This window comes from Periplaneta americana, chromosome 10 (assembly GCF_040183065.1).
Source record: "Periplaneta americana isolate PAMFEO1 chromosome 10, P.americana_PAMFEO1_priV1, whole genome shotgun sequence".
NCBI classification, from domain to species: Eukaryota; Metazoa; Arthropoda; class Insecta; order Blattodea; family Blattidae; genus Periplaneta; species Periplaneta americana.
This window is the reverse complement of record NC_091126.1, coordinates 121,414,398-121,433,374: the sequence shown is the minus strand read 5'-3', so window position 1 is coordinate 121,433,374 and position 18,977 is coordinate 121,414,398. Positions and strand designations below refer to the sequence as shown.

The 18,977-nt window shown below is 37.0% G+C and overlaps 1 protein-coding gene across 1 annotated transcript in view; it reads left to right on the top strand.

The window, feature by feature from the left end:
* The first annotated feature begins 17,479 nt into the window (after positions 1-17,479).
* ltl (larval translucida) overlaps positions 17,480-18,977 on the top strand; it is a 147,094-nt gene continuing 145,596 nt past the window's right edge. Inside the window, exon 1 of the mRNA XM_069838088.1 lies at positions 17,480-17,842. Coding sequence (XP_069694189.1) covers positions 17,517-17,842 — 326 coding nt within the window. The 5' untranslated portion in view covers positions 17,480-17,516. The remainder of the gene's footprint in view (positions 17,843-18,977) is intronic.

Genomic DNA, 18,977 nt, shown 5'->3' with positions numbered 1-18,977 from the left:
AAAATGTGTTTTGTTCATACGAGTATTTTGTGACAATAATTCTATTATGTATATTTGTTCAGGTATTGTGAAAATAATTTTCTTATTTCTGTATTATTTGTATGGAGTCTGGTATTGTGTGGACATTACGATGAAGTGAAGAGAAACGAATAGATGCATTTGAAATGTGAATAAGGAGAAGAATTGAACGTATTAAGTGGACAGACAATAAGAATTGAACCCGTGTTGGAAAGAGTGGGTGAAGAAAGAATTATGCTGAAACTGATTAGGAAGAGGAAAAGGAATTGGTTGGGTCACTGGCTGAGAAGATACTGCCTACTGAAGAATGCACTAGAAGGAATGGTGAACGGGAGTGAATGCTAAAGAGTTCGGAGCAGAAGAAGATATCAGATGATAGACGACATGAAGATATATGGATCATACGAGAAGACAAACAGGAAGGCAGAAGATAGGAAACATTGGAGAATGCTGGGTTTGCAGTGAAAGATCTGACCTTGGGCAGAACACTGAATGAATGATGAATATATTATTTGTATGCTAAAGTTCAGTTAAGTTCAATAAATTGCTTGAAAGGTGACATTATAAGGCAACAACTCATTCTTTAAGATTTGACAACATAATGACCTAGCGTTACCATATGGTAACGCCCTGTAATGCCACATATTCGCTTCAACAATTGAAAACAAAAGCATTGTTGTGTTCAATTACATCCATTTAATTAGTCTATAACAAAATAATCGAAAAACTTGACAAAAAATAATTCAGGCTTTTAAGGGTTAATTCATTTATTGTGAAAGAAAACAGTTTTAGACAGATATAGTTTGAGTATTTTCTTATGCACTCTGCTATTATAATCCACTATAATATAATGACACCTAACCCTTACATACATTGTTGAAACCAACCTTATAAACCTGATTAATGTGTTTCTGGAAAAACTTTATCAAAGAAATATTCCGACATTCTGTAAACACATTCAAAGGAGGAACTGCATTTGGAACATTCTTTCAAATATTAAGATATGCATGCTTTCCTGAGCATCCTACAATAGTAGCTATGTTCAAACAATTATTTGCGGCGCAGTATTTCACCATTTTCTTATTATTTCCCTTCAAGTGTACTTATATTTATTCGTACTCCTCAATAAGCATGAACTGCTCGCACTCCCGGCGAAGCATCAACTCGCTTTAATGGCTGCCGAACAGCGGTTCAATTTTGTACGCGAAACTAGCGCCGTTGGTGTCTCTAGTTATATATTACAAACTCTTTGGTCTAACTGGACACGAAAATGGACATTAGCTTAATTTACTTCAAATTAATTAGACACGGTTCGCATTAGTTGTGGAAATAAACCATCCTGTTATGCCCTGTAATTTATAAATAGTGTAATGGAGTGTAAAAATCGTTGTTCCTTAACTATATGTAACTGAAACCTTTATTACTATTTTATTATGTTTAATAGTCACACTGTTGACTAAGGATGTAGGTTACAGTAGGCCATTCTCTAGGAACATGGTCGACAGGAGAGAGCAAGTTATTGCGCTGGTGGAAAATGGCTATTCTGCGTCGGAGGTGAGTCGACTTTGCAGGGTCCACGTGAGGACAGCACAGAGGTGGGCACATACATATCTAAATTATGAGAATTTGGAAGGCGCCGTTCTACAGGCTGTCCGCTTATTTCAACAGGGAAAGATAACGAGACCCTTCGCATAGCTCATAAAGAGAACCCCTTCCGCTCTGCGAGTCAGTTAAGGGCTGCGGCCAACTTCCCTTGCTCTTTTCGAACGGTTATCAACTGTTTGAGAGAGGTGAATATTCGTTCACGAAGAGATGCGGCCAAAAAGGCCTAGACAGAGGAACATGCTGTACACCGTCTAGCTTTCGATGGGTTTCAATTGGGGAAGAGTAATTTTCTCCGACGAAACAACCATCCCATCCAATGGCGAATCACGCGCCAACGTTTATCGTGAGCCCGGCAGCAGATATGATCGACGCTATATCCTACGACGACAGAAATCGGGAAGATTTAGCGTGTGTTGCTGGGGCTGGATGTCTCGCGATGGCACTGACGTGCTAGAGCGCATCGATGGCAGATTTGGGGCACCTAATTATCTGCATATTTTGGAAAACGTGCTTCTTCCTTTAGCCTGAGTTATCTTAAAGGAAATTTAATTTTCCAGCAGGATAACCACCCCTCGCATACCGCCATAAACGTTCAAAGATGGTTCGCGGGAAGGTCGAACTCATACCTTGGCCTCCCAAAACATCTGATTTGAATGTTATCGAACACGTATGGGATGAGTTGAAAAAGAGGAGATCGACAAATAATGAGACCACCCACCTCAAAATCCAGGAATCAAGTTCTGGCCACCTGGGAAGATCTCGCTGAGGACCAGAACTATTTCCGCGATCTGATGGACTCGATGCCCCGAAGATGCCAGGCGGTGATAAACGCCGGTGGCATTTGGACAAAATATTAGGTCCACATGTGTACTTTTTTATTTTGATTTAATTTGTTTTTTATTTTTGTTTTATTTCGGGAAGAAAACTGATAAATAATTCGTTCCACTATAAAAAATAATAAAAATAAATAGAGGTAACATGTATAAAAATTAGTTACGTTAATAAAATCAATGACCTGGGCGGGAATCGAACGAGGGCCATGGATACCGCAAGTCAGCACGCTACTGACTGCTCCACTAGAGAGGTAGCATGAAAAGAGGCTTACAGTCGCTCGACTTCAAATCAATGGAGACAGCGCACATACAAACGTACCGTACTCGTGTAAATAGCGCGTCAGTTCTCCAACATTTCCACCACCAAGAGCGACGACAAAACTTTTTTCAAAGACTGTACATATCAGCCAGAACCTCATTCTGAGGTATTATTGAGATCATGGGTTGAAAATCAGGCAGTAAATAGTGTAGTGATAACCAACCTGAATATTGCAATATAACGTCACCCATTAGACGAATTATTTCTGCAAATAAACAGTTAAGTGAGATTATGGTACTGTTTCGGAATATCACTCCCCCCATCTTCTTAGAACTCGTAATATACTGGAATATCCCCACCCATGTTAATTGTATGAAGTAGGAATCCATAGCGAAGCGTTCTATGATGTTTTCGTCATGAATGAATTTGATAAAAATGCTATCAACTGTGCTTTATCTGCGATAACAGTTGATTCGTCCGGCTGCATAGAAAAATATTCACTCTAATGGAGTGCTTCGATAACTTGAGACTCAATATTTTTTAAACATATTTTGAATGCGCTTACTATCTCTAACAGTGTTGTCTGATGCGAGAATTGGCATTACATGTTTGCAATATCTTCACCAAACATTACTTTTACAATTTTGAAGCATGCAAGTAAAAGTAAAGATTCAGCAGCTGTAGTCTATAGGTTTCATTTTTTGAGCGAACATTTCAGCCACAGTATATCTGACGTCTTGTGCTTTATTAAATATATTAGCTGTTTTGTAAATCTTTTGGGATGATGGGCTTCTTCAGACAAGATTATTTTAAAATATTACACTGGTTTTCTTAAGTAGGCACGCTCTCTTTCAAAATGACGTTGTAACTTATTTGGTACCATTGAATTTGAAACTATGCTAGAATTTCAATATATAGCCTACTGATAAAATAAGAGGCTTACAAGATTTCGTAGTCTCCTGATCACCTCAGCAATATCTCTTAGCAGGAAAAAATTATTTTGCCCTCTTCATTTCAAGGTAGTTCACGAAACATGCAGCAGCTATACCAAGATGCTATCTCTTACTTACTTACTTACTTACAAATGGCTTTTAAGGAACCCGAAGGTTCATTGCCGCCCTCACATAAGCCCGCCAGCGGTCCCTATCCTGTGCAAGATTAATCCAGTCTCTATCATCATACCCCACCTCCCTCAAATCCATTTTAATATTATCCTCCCATCTACGTCTCGGCCTCCCTAAAGGTCTTTTTCCCTCCGGTCTCCCAACTAACACTCTATATGCATTTCTGGATTCGCCCATACGTGCTACATGCCCTGCCCATCTCAAACGTCTGGATTTCAAGTTCCTAATTATGTCAGGTGAAGAATACAATGCGTGCAGTTCTGTGTTGTGTAACTTTCTCCATTCTCCTGTAACTTCATCCCGCTTAGCCCCAAATATTTTCCTAAGCACCTTATTCTCAAACACCCTTAACCTATGTTCCTCTCTCAGAGTGAGAGTCCAAGTTTCACAGCCATATAGAACAACCGGTAATATAACTGTTTTATAAATTCTAACTTTCAGATTTTTGGACAGCAGACTGGATGATAAGAGCTTCTCAACCGAATAATAACAGGCATTTCCCATATTTATTCTGCGTTTAATTTCCTCCCGAGTGTCATTTACATTTGTTACTGTTGCTCCAAGATATTTGAATTTTTCCACCTCTTCGAAGGATAAATCTCCAATATTTTTATATTTTCTAAACTCTCACCTACAATCCACAATGTTTTGAAATAGCTACTGCATTAGCCCCACATGAAGAACCCACTGATCGTCCTGACATGGTTACTTGCGTTTTCGCATTGAAACTCAAGAACTAAATATGGATAGGTTCAAGAAAAAGTATTTGGCATAAAAAAAACCATTCAGAGCGAGTATGTTTCGTTATTATGGAAGCAAATAACTTTCAAAATGTCTGTGGTATTCTTCATTGAAAATAAATCTGAAAATATTTTATTTGAACTTCTAATGAACTTAATTTGCAGCATTTGCTGCACAAGTCACTAGTTTACAATTTAATTTATGTATACTATGCATAGTAGATACGCTATTTTTACTATTTACACTAACAAAACTAATGTAGGCCTACATTGTTATTCACACTATTATGTACAGTGTTGTGTATTGTAATGGAAGGTATTTTATTTAATAACACTCTACCCTACTTATAAAATTGAGTACCAGGTCTTTCCTGGGGGTAAAAGGCGGTCAGAGCGTGGTGCCGACCACACCACCTCATTCTAGTGCCGAGGTCATGGAAAGCATGGGACTCTACCTCCATGCCCCCAAGTGCCTTCATGGCACGTGACGGATATACCTTTACCTTTTACCTTTATAGCCTACTTATTTAGTGAGTAATAGTGTAAATATGTCTGATCAATGTAAGGCTACATTCTTTATGATAATGTAAATAGTAAAAATAGCATATTCTATTGTATATAGTGCAAAGGGACTGTCAGATATTGACTACTTTCAAAAGTCGATCGTCTCTAGAATATATATTTTTTTCTAATATTACTTTCATTGAGTATGTTTTTTTACTTTTAGTGTATCAGTTTTCATTCATTATGTTTATCATTTCCTTGGTCCGAGCCATCTTATTTAACACTAAATAATTGTAGTTTTATTGTTTAACTCTTAGAATTACATGTAACTAAACACATCCACATTTTGCTCTTACTATAATAGGCCTAATAATAATAATAATAATAATAATAATAATAATAATAATAATAATAATAATAATAATAATAATACACCAAATTTAAAATACCGATAACGTAAATATTGTAAAGAATTTTAATAATGACTCTCCCCCCTTGACTAAATTCTGCGTACGCCAATGTGCATTTCATAACTTTGCGAAGAAGTTGTTCATATTTATCACCGGATAATTTCATCAGTACATGTGGCTAGTAGTAGGCCTATTTTTAATTCCATACTTTTTCCGGAAATTTAAATTTCCAAACTTGTTATACAGAGTGTTTCAAATGTGATGGTCAAAAATTTAGGGATGAGAAGTAAAATCGAAGAGAAACAAAAAAGTTCCAGTAAACATGGGTCCGCAAATTAACCGTTTACGAGATAATGCATTTTGTGCTGGTTGGGTCCCGCTGAATACTCTGTACTAAATCCAACATAATCACTAAGCAGTGACAATTTTATTTAATTTATCAATCACGAGACAGTAAAATTCATAATTTTGGCTTCAACATTATAGAAATGTAATCGAACATGCACAAAAGAAACTTTTTTGTTTGAACAATAGTAAAATTTGTGGATAAACAGGATATAGTACAGAATGAACATGTTAACTGAAGACTTTTACAGTAGGTGTTTACAATGCACTCGAAATCATCTGTCTAGTCTTCTCCGCAAATAAGCGCGAATGCGCTCAAGCAATTTTGGGTCATTATTCATTTACTGGAAGCATCTACAATCCGATACTGCAATTCTTCAGGTGTGATGATATCTGTTGTGTAAACCAGGCTTTCTGTATAACTCCATACACAAAAATTCAGAGGATTAAATCCGGTGATTTAGGTACAGGTCCTCCTCTACCTATCCACAGTTCACTATATTGTCTGTTCAGATATCGTCTCACACTTCAAAGAAAATGGGATGAGGATAGTGCAGCATACGGACTAGAGATGAACAACGATCGAGAGGGCAGGACTGACGGCGCCCTCAAGACCGAGGACCCGCACGACAGTGTTGTGTACGTCGCTTCGTTAACGTAGGGACTGCTTGTGAATGTTTCGAGACGTCGAGATTGATCAACCCCGAAATCTCGAACGTCAAGCAGTCTTGAATCGTCACAGTTGTTTGTATCTGCTTTGGCAACTGTTATGTGTGTATGAACAGTTAAGTGGCCTATCTGAAGCATCATCTCTGGCTTCCGGTGTATAATGGTCCGTTCCCCAGTCTTTGTTTGATTACTGGGCCCTTGTTGAAAGACTGGGAATTTTCTTTTCATATTTTGAGATTGTGTGCAATCTCAAAAATAAAAAGATATTAACGTTATGTTTTGTGTTTCTTAGAAATGCAATTTATTTGAGAATTTTTTTTTATGTATATAACCATAGGTAATATCACATGGTAGAACCGGAACATTTTGATATCTAAGATACTGTTCTGTTTTGTCTTTTTGTCTCATTTAAACATTTATAATGTTGTTTGTTTCAATTATGTATGTTGTTCGGGGTTGCGAAGACTTTCCATGCCGACCGGGTGCTGTTTCGGGAGTGATGAGCGAGACTCGAGGCGCGCGAGAGTGACGAAACGAGACTCGAAAGACAAATGCAACGAACACAGCGAACGAGAGCGGCAGTTACTTATTTTCATTTTTAATAAGTACGCATAATGAATGTTGCCGCTTTACCGTATCCAGGCGCTCAGTTCACTGGCAGCCCTAACCAGCAAAAATGACATTATCTCGTAAACGGTTAATTTGTGGACCCATGTTTACTGGAACTTTTTACTTTTCATCCCAAAATTTTTGACCATCACTTTTGAAATGCCCTGAATATATTGTTTTATTTCTATATATTTATCTTCAAGAATGTATGATTATCCCTATCTAACTGTATATAAACATCTTTTATATACACAGCGGAACTTTGGGCTCTAAAAAGTGGCATTTTAGGCGCCTAAAATATACTCTTAAACAGTTATATTTAGGCTCTATAAAATATAGAATAGGCGGTAATTATTTGCTGAAGAATGACACTAATAGGTATAAGTTACTACATTTATTTAATGTACAATTCTAGTATTAAAAAGAAATTTGCACACATTTCAAATTTTATACGGGTACCTACACAATGCAGGCATTCTTGTCGTTAAGTCGTTTTCACTCATCACATCACGCTTTCATAGTTTGCTTCACAGTAGATGAAAACATTTCCTAAATTACTCTTCGATATGTTATAATGTTCATCACTCTGAATTAATTTATAAGCCGAAAAAGAACGTTATACATCAACTGACGAAACGGGACAATATTTTAGATTTGGAACGAGACGAACTAGTAATTCAATTTCAGCTTCGTTATTCTTTTCCACTAAAATGTTAGTGGCAGTGGATAGAGTATTCAGTCCGGCGTTTTTCCTCAGCACCGTATCCAACTTGTCATTCTTTCTCCAGCAGTTCCATGTGCTTTAGAAAGCTGTTTTGCTGTATTCAGCAGCTTAAGTTTTTTATAATGAGGTTTTCCATTACTTTCAAGATCAATAATCAAGTTTGCAACAAATGTAATGAGATTTATGCTCGACCATGCCGAAATGTAGTAATTATACACCTGGCAGTCCTTTAATGCATGTCATTAAAGTACACCTATTCATTAAAGTTCAGATTTTCGATTATTCTCGGATATGCAATCGAAAGACGAGGGAAACGTCACGGAGGCTGGAAATCCAATACTGTCGCAGAAGGTTATGTTCTGTTACTACAATAATTAGCGTTAATTGTAAATAATATTCAAATAAATTCAATTTGTCATCTCGTTTTTCAATTCTAAATCAATTTCCAGGTTATACATTCTCTGCATTACATCAAGGTCAATGACATTATTGTTCCTCGGAAAAATCAATACTTTCGCGTCTGCGCACATCTCACAATTCACGAGCTGTGAACAAGGTCACTTCCGATCTTCTGTCAGATACAAATAAAGTAAATACTTCTTAATAATTTCAAGTTAGAAATATGGTCGAGCATAAAAAGTCGTATGAAACTTGCCTATAATGGTAATTAAGACGCTCGTATGAAAATTATGAAACTCGCTTGCTCTCGTTTCATAAACAAACATACTTGCGTCTTAATTACTGTCATTATAGGCTCGTTGCATAATGTACTATTAATGTACACCAAGTCATTAAGAACACTATAGTCACTTACAATTTTCTTGATTTCGGATACACAAAGTGCATCATGCTCAAAGGCTCCTTTTTCACTAGACACCTGAAAGAAAATGTTTAAAGTATGTTTAAATGTGTATGAATTTCTTTTCTTTCAGCATTCTTAACAGTATTACAATAGTTGCAAGTAACAACATATTTCAACATGTCAAATTTGAAAGTATGTTTTACTTACCTAGGCCTACATGTTGCAGACTTGGAAAATAATAATCCTGTCATCCGTTGAGTAATGAGGGGATTCACGTAGCAATGACGAATTAACGATGCTTTAGGTATACGTAGATGATTTAATTATTGGTCGGCATTATACCCGTTACATAGTCAAGCGGACGATCCACTATCTGCATGCGGATAAGTTACCTTGTCCTTATGTAACTTAGCAGTACTTACACAGATGTCAAAGGACGAACTGGTTTGTAGTACAGTAGGAGATGTAAGTCAACAGTTGATATTTGGATTAAAGTTGGAATTTTAGGACTGAATAAAAAGGGGTGGCCTGCAGGTGCTTCCGTATTGTGACTCTCATTGGTGGACTTTCCGGTTGTGGAGGAAAAAGGAAGGGGTTGTTATCCGCCTTGAAATGTAAACAGTACAGGGTGTTAAGTAAAATGGTAGACAATCACGATAAATTATGCAAAAAATTAATAAATATTTTAATTAGTTACAAAAAATGCAAAAATAAATAAAAATAACTTAAAAATAGGCAGTAACCTCGAAATAGATATTTTAGGCGCTATCAAACTTCTTTATTTAGACCCTAATAATATTAAATCTCAAGCCTGTAGGTTTTTGACTAAATTCCTCTGTCTACTTATATACAGTATAATGTAATGGTTTATTTGACAACTATTTGAACTACAGACCACTTGTCTCATCGACGATAAGAAGATAATGTCGCAGCAATAATGAAAGACTAGTGAATTGAGGATTGTGTGATTTCACACACATTTATCATGTAGAGTAACCTGGGGCAAAAGTCCGCATGGGGTAAGAGTCCTATTATCGCTGTCTCTGTCTTCGAGTTGTCAAGTTGCCACTACCATGGATAAATATATACACTAATTATCCATGCCACTACTGTATGGTGGTTTTGAAGGTGTCATGGTTGCCGTTGTGCTGACGTAGTTTGCTTAATTTCGTGTGCAAATTGTCTGAACAATGAGGTAAGTTTCAATTTACATACCGTTGATGTTATATTTAACGTTTCTGGAAACGTGTTAAATTTATAAGTAATAATGTATAAACAAACTATTGTAAGAGATATGAAAAAAGTCAGTATAAGGTACCAAAGACGTTATAATAGTATACTAGACTCACACAGAGCGCTGGTGTGCTGTCCAAAATTGAAACCAGTCTGCGCATGTTTACGCCGCCATGCTACTGGTAGAAATAGAGCGGTAAACACGATTGTCATATTTGTCCTTTGTTTTGTCTCGGGTGTTTTTAGTGAATAGTGTGAAAGTAATGGCAATATAATTTTGAAATATATATTATCGCCGCGGACTCATGTTTAACATGTCGGCATCATACAATAACGTGCGGTGTGCTTTAAAAAAATAATTTTGCCGCCGATTGTTGCTCTGTAGGTTTCACTCTAAGCGTCACGTTGTCACGTCTACTTTCTCGATAAGAATAAGCATTAGTTTGTTATATTGTTAAATGGCTATTATTATTGTTATTATAATTATTATTATTATTATTATTATTATTATTATTATTATTATTATTATTTTATATACGAGTACGTTGGCTTTCTTAACTCTTAATAATAACTCTTTAATAATAATTTTTAATCACATACCTTAATGTTCGTCCTCAGCACAAGACATTGCAACCTCGGGTTTAGTCTATGTGGATTAGACAAGTAAGTGTCATTTAATAATAATTGAAGCAGCTTATTGGTTGCATTATTGAAATTGAGGCGAGTGATTGGAGCGGCGACACAAGAAATTGAAAACAATAATACAATTTAAATTTCAAAGACCTGCCGAACGCATGAGGCCGCTCAAAGACCTGCCGAATGTTAACCATGAGAGCGTGGCGATAATACCATCCCTGTTTAATTTTCCAAGCTATTTGCAAAAGGTACGATATAATATTATCTCTGTTGTTACAATATCAATATCATTAAAAATCAAATATAATATTATCTCTGTTGTTACAATATCAATATCATTAAAAATCAATCAGTAGTTTACGACAATAAAGAATATTTAATTGTTAGTACAGGACTACAGGTATATCAGACTGTAGAGAAATCCCACTGAGTGAATTATTTAGACTTACACATCAGATGTTAAAACATTAGTGGAAAGATAACTTTTTTTTTTTATTATGTAAATGAATTTATCTGCAAGATAATAAACTTTCATTCAAGATCCATACATGGATAAATAAATATACAGATAATAAATAAATAAATAGCTATAATAGCTAAGCCTTTGTTTGCAATGTATTAGGTACCGATACTTTTTATAATTGATAGCATTCCCTTTATTAATTGAAGAATGAATTCAATGTAATTTGGCTACCTTCGCATATTATATTTTGCCAGATTACCTATGTCCTGTGGTCTAAAAGTACCGGTAATATAATTTATTTTTGATTCTCTAAAACTTAACAACAAGTCTATAATGATTATCGCATATTTATTTCACTTAGGAATTTGATTATAACAAGAACTTGTGTAATCAAGGTGCATATATTTATGTCTTGTGATCTAAGAGTTAATATGTTAATGTAATTTTAGATTCTCTGAAACCTAACAATTTGCTGATTATCGTAAAATTATGCAATCTATAATGTGTATTGTGTAGGCCTATTTATGGATGTATCAGTATGTTTTCTATAAATTGCTGCATACGTATTTTCTTTTCTTTAATGTCCTAACACATATCAATGAAACTTTGAATATGTTTATTTCGTCCTAATTTTACGTTAAACGTCGAAAATGGCCATAATATGTCAATTTTAGATCATCACAGCGTTAAATTGCGTGATTTACGCACTGCTATTATTTGTCTGCTCTCCAACAATATGGCTGCAAGCGCAGCGTTCAATTTGCCCCGGTTTCCTCGTTTCGCGCAGCCGAGACTGTAGGGGCTTGTAAGGTACATGTAGCGTTACTTGAAGGTTCCTTAGTTGCCCGTGCGATGGCAGCACAGATCAGAACATGAATTTTCAAAGGTTGGGACAAGAGTCCGCATCTTAGATGGGGCAAGAGTCCTGATGCGGACTTTCGCCCCAACTGCCAAACGAAAATGCTTATTCTTGTTTGCATTATCGGTTTAAAATCTAATCAGTTTATTTATTTATTTATTTATTTATTTATTTATTTATTTATTTATTTATTTATTTATTTATTTATTTATTTATTTATTTATTTATTTATTTTCAGAGACTATAAAAGAAAATCAGATCGCAAGCCAGTAATTTCAGAAATGCTTGCTGAGGCACAAGAAAAAATTGCTAGTGGCATGTCCAAAAGGAAAGTCGCCGAGCATTTTGGTATTGATGAGTCAACACTGCGGAAGAGACTCAAGAAAGGTACAGGTGTTTCAGCGCTAGGAAGGTTCAAATGCATTCTGAATCAAGAACAGGAAATGGAACTTGCACAGCATTGTAATTTGCTTAGTGACATGTTCTATGGGCTGACACTATCATCTTTGCGCAGTCTAGCATTTAAATATGTTCAACTCAACAAAATAAATCATCCATTCAACAACGATACTCAAATGGCAGGAGTTGACTGGGCAATCAATTTCTTAAAAAGGAACAATTTATCTCTAAGGCTCCCACAGAAAACTAGCGTCGCTCGAATAATGGGCTTCAATCCCGTGCAATGTGACTTGTTTTTTAATAATTTCACAGAATTGCAAGGGAAATATAAATTCTCTCCTACCCAGATCTACAATATGGATGAAACTGGGATTACAACAGTACCCAACAAAGCCCCAAAAATTGTTACTACAAAAGGGAAACGAGCTGTGGGGAAAGTATCATCTGCAGAGAGGGGCCAACTGGTGACTGCAGTTTGTTGTATGAACGCTGCTAGGAACTACGTCCCTCCAGCATTAATTTTCCCCAGAAAGCGGGAAAAAGAAGAGCTAATGAATGGGGCTCCACCTGGCTCGGTGATGTTTATATCAGACTCAGGCTATATCAACTGTGAACTCTTTGTTAAATGGCTACGTGACTTCCAGAATCATGTTGGAGACTATGAACAAACCTGTGCTACTGATTTTAGATAATCATACTTCACACATAACACTAGAGAATGTCCAGTATTGCAGAGAGAACAGCATTAATCTTCTGAGTCTTCCACCACACAGCAGCCACAAGATGCAGCCGCTTGACACGTGTTATTTCAAGTCCCTTAAAGACTTTTATATCACATATTGTGACCAGTGGATGATGAGTAACCCAGGCAGGGTAATAACTCAGTTTCAAGTCGCTCAGCTGTTTGGTAAAGCATATCTCAAAAACAGTACGGCGGAGAAGGCTGTCAAAGCGTTCGAAGTTTGTGGTATTGTGCCCATGGATCGCTTGAAATTTGGTGAGGAAGACTTCCTTCCTTCGGAGGTAACTGACCAGAGATCCATTTCTCCTTCTGCATCATGCGATAACATTGGATCACATAACTAGTAGCAGCCACCACAACCGTCAACATCTGGAGTTAGTAAAGCCAGCAAAACAGATGTGCAAGAACGTGAGTGTTCACCCTGTGGATCATCAGAGAACCATGAACGAACACAGTATTCACCCTCGGAAATAATTCCTGTTCCAAAGGTAGAATTCAAGAGGAAAAGAATGGGGAAAGGGAAGAAGTCTACGCTACTGACTTCGACGCCCCATAAGACTGCACTCGAAGTAGAGAGGAATAGTAAAGTTAATGTTGCCAATAGGAAATTGACTTTCAAGACCGGTACCAAAGAGAAGAAAGAGAAAAGCAAGAAACCTGAGTCATCTGAAAAAACAATTTGTCCTGGGTGCGACATGGATTATGAGGATCCTCCTACAGAAGATTGGATAAAATGTGATTCGTGCGAAGAGTGGTGGCACGAAAAGTGCACTTCCTATGAAGGAGGACGTTTTATCTGTGATTTGTGCTAATGTTTAGTATTCAACTGGTTAATTTTTAATGAATAAACTGAAATCCTTTGTGCTTTAAATATTTACAGCAGTGAACAGTATCATAAACTCAGCATCGTCTTCATTTGAAGTAGACTACTGATTAGAAAGTGTATTTTTTCAATAATACGTATTTTTGTTTGATTTAATTATAATAAAAATATCAGATTTATTAATTTAATTAACAATATCACTGATTTTTTAGTTCAGAAAATATAATTCCACTGCGTTATAACCATTGGGACAAATTATTATAATACTTTAAAGTAATTGAAAATAATTTTTAGATTCGGACTCTTGCCCCTTATGGAGAGGACTTTTGCCCCGTGCATGGGGTAAAAGTCCTATTTTACCACAAACTAATTATAATTTAATAGCAACTATTAAATACATAGTATATGAATGTTACTTTGCCATGTTGTAGCATAAACATATAGCATATGTCAGGACAAAAATAGGATGAAAAATTTAATTATATTGAGAGAAATCGTCTTTTGTCTGAAAAGTGCGGATTTTTGCACCAAGTTACTCTAAGAGAATAGCAGAAAGTATTTCGTATAATGAGAGGTATTAAAGTGTTCGGGGTAACTTATCACACGAGATGCGAATCTTAAAGGACCCGATTTCGGAAACCCGTGGCTCCTGAATTGCGTTGAAAAATTTTGCTGAAATTCGTGTTTTATTAATACCAATATATCTCAACAGTCCAGAGCTGTAGAATTTAACATTTCTTTTATATATATATATATATATATATATATATATATATATAAAAGAAGAAGAAGAAGAAGAAGAAGAAGAAGAAGAAGAAGAAAGAAAGGAAACAAACAAACATAAGTTTTCCGAATAGGCCTCTATTTGAAGGGCTATATTTTGACTTTCCTTTCAAAGGATTGTACATATTTTTTAAATACAAGAAATAATATGTTTATAAAATAATTAAATAGACCATGTAATTTGCCTACAGTGAAAAATGTCGTTTGTATTTTTACTTTTCCGACGGAGTTTGTTTATTTCTTCAGTACGGTATATTAAATGTACATACAGTAGATCCTTCAACCTGCTGCAATTATGTAAGCAAATATAATTAGGTAGTAAGAAGTCTTATTATATCAAAGTGCCATATTATAACTTAGTCACAACCATGTTCCGAGCCTCGTGCACGCCATATTGTGTATTGAAACTATGCTAGCAGACGTCATCTAATGTCAAGGACCAAACATACAAACTGACGTCATATATCGTTCCATCACTTGAATGAATTATTTTGCAGTCATCACCATTATCATCTTCTTCTTCCTCTTCTTCTCTAAAACTCAATAGTATTTAGGTTATAGGCCTATCACTGAGACTTAGTAATATTCTATCTCTGCAGTCGGATCCAATTAAGTTACACATGTCTTGTAAGTTGTAAAGAAATAAAAGAAGCAAGACAAGGTTATTTTGTTTAAACACAGAACCTTAATGTTTATGGGCGCAAACGCGAGATAATTGAGTAATTTGATTGATGTTAAAAGAAGTGGCGTCTCCATGTATCTGGGGACCGGTTTTAACATAATTAACTTGATATCGAAGAAGAGACGTCGCGACTGTTAAATGTGGCCTGAGGGACATTTTAGACTGAAATGGAAAGGCTGTGCTGTCATCTGTCAAGTTTATGTCTCAGCACGCGCCACTTCCCCAATGATATTTTTAATTGGGTTGCTTTACGACGCTTTATCAACTGCGATTGTTATCTAGCGTCTGAGTGAGACGAAAGTGATAATGCCAGCGAATGAGTGCAGAGTCCAGCGTCGAAAGTTACCCAGAATTTATTCTTAATGGGTTAAGGAAAACCTTCAGGAAAAAACCTTAACCTGGTAACTTATCCCAAACAGGAGTTGAATCCGCCAATGATTCTGAATGCCACCTTTTCGGTCATACTTAGTAAATACACAAAACGCGCTCGACACAGGTTCTTCAAAATGCAAATCATTTTCTTCTTATTCTGCTCTGTTCATTTCGAATGTGAGAATCTAGCAGCAAGACAAGAAGCGATTTGTTTTTACTTTTAGTTGGTTATTTAACGACGTGGATTACTTGAGTACTTATGATGGGGAAAACCTAAGAAAAAATTAAATGCAAAGTTATGAATAATAATAATAATAATAATAATAATAATAATAATAATAATAATAATAATAATAATAATAATAATAAATTTTTATTTCAGTCGTTTTTAGCGTCGTGGTCTAAGGTACCGGTATCATGTCTGGGACTCGCGTTACGGAATGCGCGCTGGTTCGAGTCTTCATGGTGAAAGAATTTTCTCATGGAATTTCAATCAGTGTATGAGACAGTGCCCACCAATTATCGTGATGAATTTGAGGGGCTACGATAGGTAACGAAATCCGATTATGGGAACCAACTATGACTGCTGGGACGATCATCGTGCTGACCACACGATACTTTTGTTCTGGTTGGATGATCGTTCACCGCTGCTGAGGCATGTGGACGTAGGTCAGCAGCCGGCTGGTCGGCTTTGTCGCTTCGTGAGCTGTCGCGCCACGGATTTTATTTACTTTAAAAATTGAAATGTGACATATTTCATTAAATACCTAGTGGATATATTGACAAGTAAATATCGTAGTTCTAAACAGTTCGTACGTAGTTGGCATGTTCAAATATCGCTTTTCCTTTATCACGAAGGCTAAGAATGCACATTTCCCTCCACTTCTTATTCTTCTTCCTCATTTTACTTCTAGAATAAGAAAACTAAAATGATTATATGTTACCGATGCGTCTTCAGGATTTTTACAGAGAAGTTGTAAAATAGGAAAAGAATTTTAAGCCAAAATACATAAAGTTTTTGCTACTTTCAATCGGGAAAGGTTTTTCAATGTTCTCGTAACGAAATAACTTATGAACAAATTTCTGACGTGAAAACATTTCATGATAATGTTTTTTTCCATCCAGATTTATCCTAGGAAGCACCATGGTGAAATGGCAAAATATAAATATCGGCATTTACCTTTTTATAACGTTGAATTTCACTTCTGTAAGATTTCACCGTGACCCAGTGTAACTCAGACTGTACAATTTCTGATTTTCGACTGCCAGCAGTGAATGAAAAAGAGGGATATATGCATATTGTTTTGTTTTCGACATGCATTTTCTTATGTAGGAGTAGCTTTGACCACAACCAGGGAATCCATGTCTTGGATTGGTTCATAATTCGCACATCAGTGAGGATAGAGAGAATCAAGGGGTTCAGTTCTGTAAGTGTGGATATTATTATTATTATTATTATTATTATTATTATTATTATTATTATTATTATTATTATTATTATTATTTTAACGTAAGCGAAGAAAACGTTGTCTTTTCTTTCAGACGGGATATTTTGTACAGTTTTCTTTCGGGAAATTGGTGAAAGTGAAGTTGAAGCACTCCCTAGCCGGGGATCGAAGGGCCGATGAAGCTTTCGGTGGGACGAGAAGGAGGCAAAGGTTATCCATTAATCGGAGCAGGGTTCGGGCAGGGTCTTAGACGGCCGCAGCTCCGAGTTTTTGGGCCGTGTAATGAACTCCGGGCGCGCAATTAGTCCGTGTGAGTTTTTTGGCCGTGGCGCCAGGGCATGTGGCGCCCTCCCGCCGGCAGCGGGCACCTGCCAGCGCCGCGCAGGTACTGTCAGAGTGGGGGGAGCGCGGTGCGAGCGACTTAGTGCGCTGCGATGCGGCGTAGAGTCGCCATCATGTCCACGTTCCTGTACACGCTGCTGGGCCTCACGGTGGGCGCGTCGCTGCACTGCTCGGTGCGGCGCGAGATCTCTCCCTGCACGTGCCGCGTCCAGGAGCCCCGCGCCAATGCCATACTCGTCGCGTGCGAGCGCATGGTCTCCTTTGCTCAGGTGGTCGACGCCCTGCGAGACAAGTTCGCGCCCGACACCGACATCTCGCTGCGGGTCGCACACTCGCGTCTCGACGACTTCGCAAATCACACGTTCCAGGAGCTTGGCCTGGCCGTCACCAACCTGAAACTCAACCACGACAACCTCAGGTGAGTCCCAAGCTCAACCAGACGATCGCTGGTGAGCCCGAGCTCAACCACGATAAGCTCGGGAGGGACCCAACAGTGAGCCATAATTGTCTCTTCATTTCTTTGGTTAGCGATGCCTTAGACTGCCGAAGTCATTCGGCGTCGATGGATGATGTTAATGGAGCAATTGTGTAATGCTGTTGACAAGGAAATCGAACCATTTGGTTAAGATAGACCCCCGTAACATGTGGTATGAAATCTGCAATGATAGCAATCTGGCTAACGGGTCGGTACAAAGTTGCCATCAAAAAACTTCTGAAATTTCGTAGTCAAGGATTTAGAATTAGAACATCAGACAGTGATATCCCATTTTGAAGTGAATTTAAAACGAACTTTGGAGTTTTAAACAATCTAATAATTTCGAACTTACGGTTCTCAGTGAAAGTGACATATTCTCGATCCCTGGCTAATTCTTTGAAATTATTGTGTGATAACAAAACTATTGTAAGTTGGTCTCTCTTAACTATTTCTCATCTCACATGTGCATCATTACGGATACCACAATATCATATTCGCATCGACTCGAACAAACTTCATAATGAGAAAGGACCATTAAAATAAAATACCATTACCCTTTTGAAGATAACTGATATCGGCGTGATCTTGAAAATATCACTGAAATTTGTGTAGGCCTACTTTATTAAGTCTCTTTTTATCGGTTCGGGGCTTCAGAATACGGGGATATCGTTGCAAGAGCGTAAAATAGAGAGGACTGAACTGGACGTGTCGCCATAAGAGATGGGACGATATTTGTGCTAATATAGAATCGACCATATTTATGTTTCTGCTGCACAAGCTATTTGCAACTCTTACCTCTCGGTATTTCGCCTTACAAAAAATTTAACGATAACTGACAGCATTGTCAGGAAATGCAGCTGAAAAAGAAATATTCAGAGTCTTCTCTCTGTTGCAAAATAGAAAGTTTGGTCGCCATGGCATGATGATGCACGTTTTATGATTAAAACCTGTCATACCTGCAGTTTTTTTTTTTATTTGACATGCATTAGCAATATACTAGAGGCCTTATGCAAGATATTAATGTACGAACTTATTGAACGAATAAAACAATTTCTAGCGTTCTGCAATTTGGAGTAGA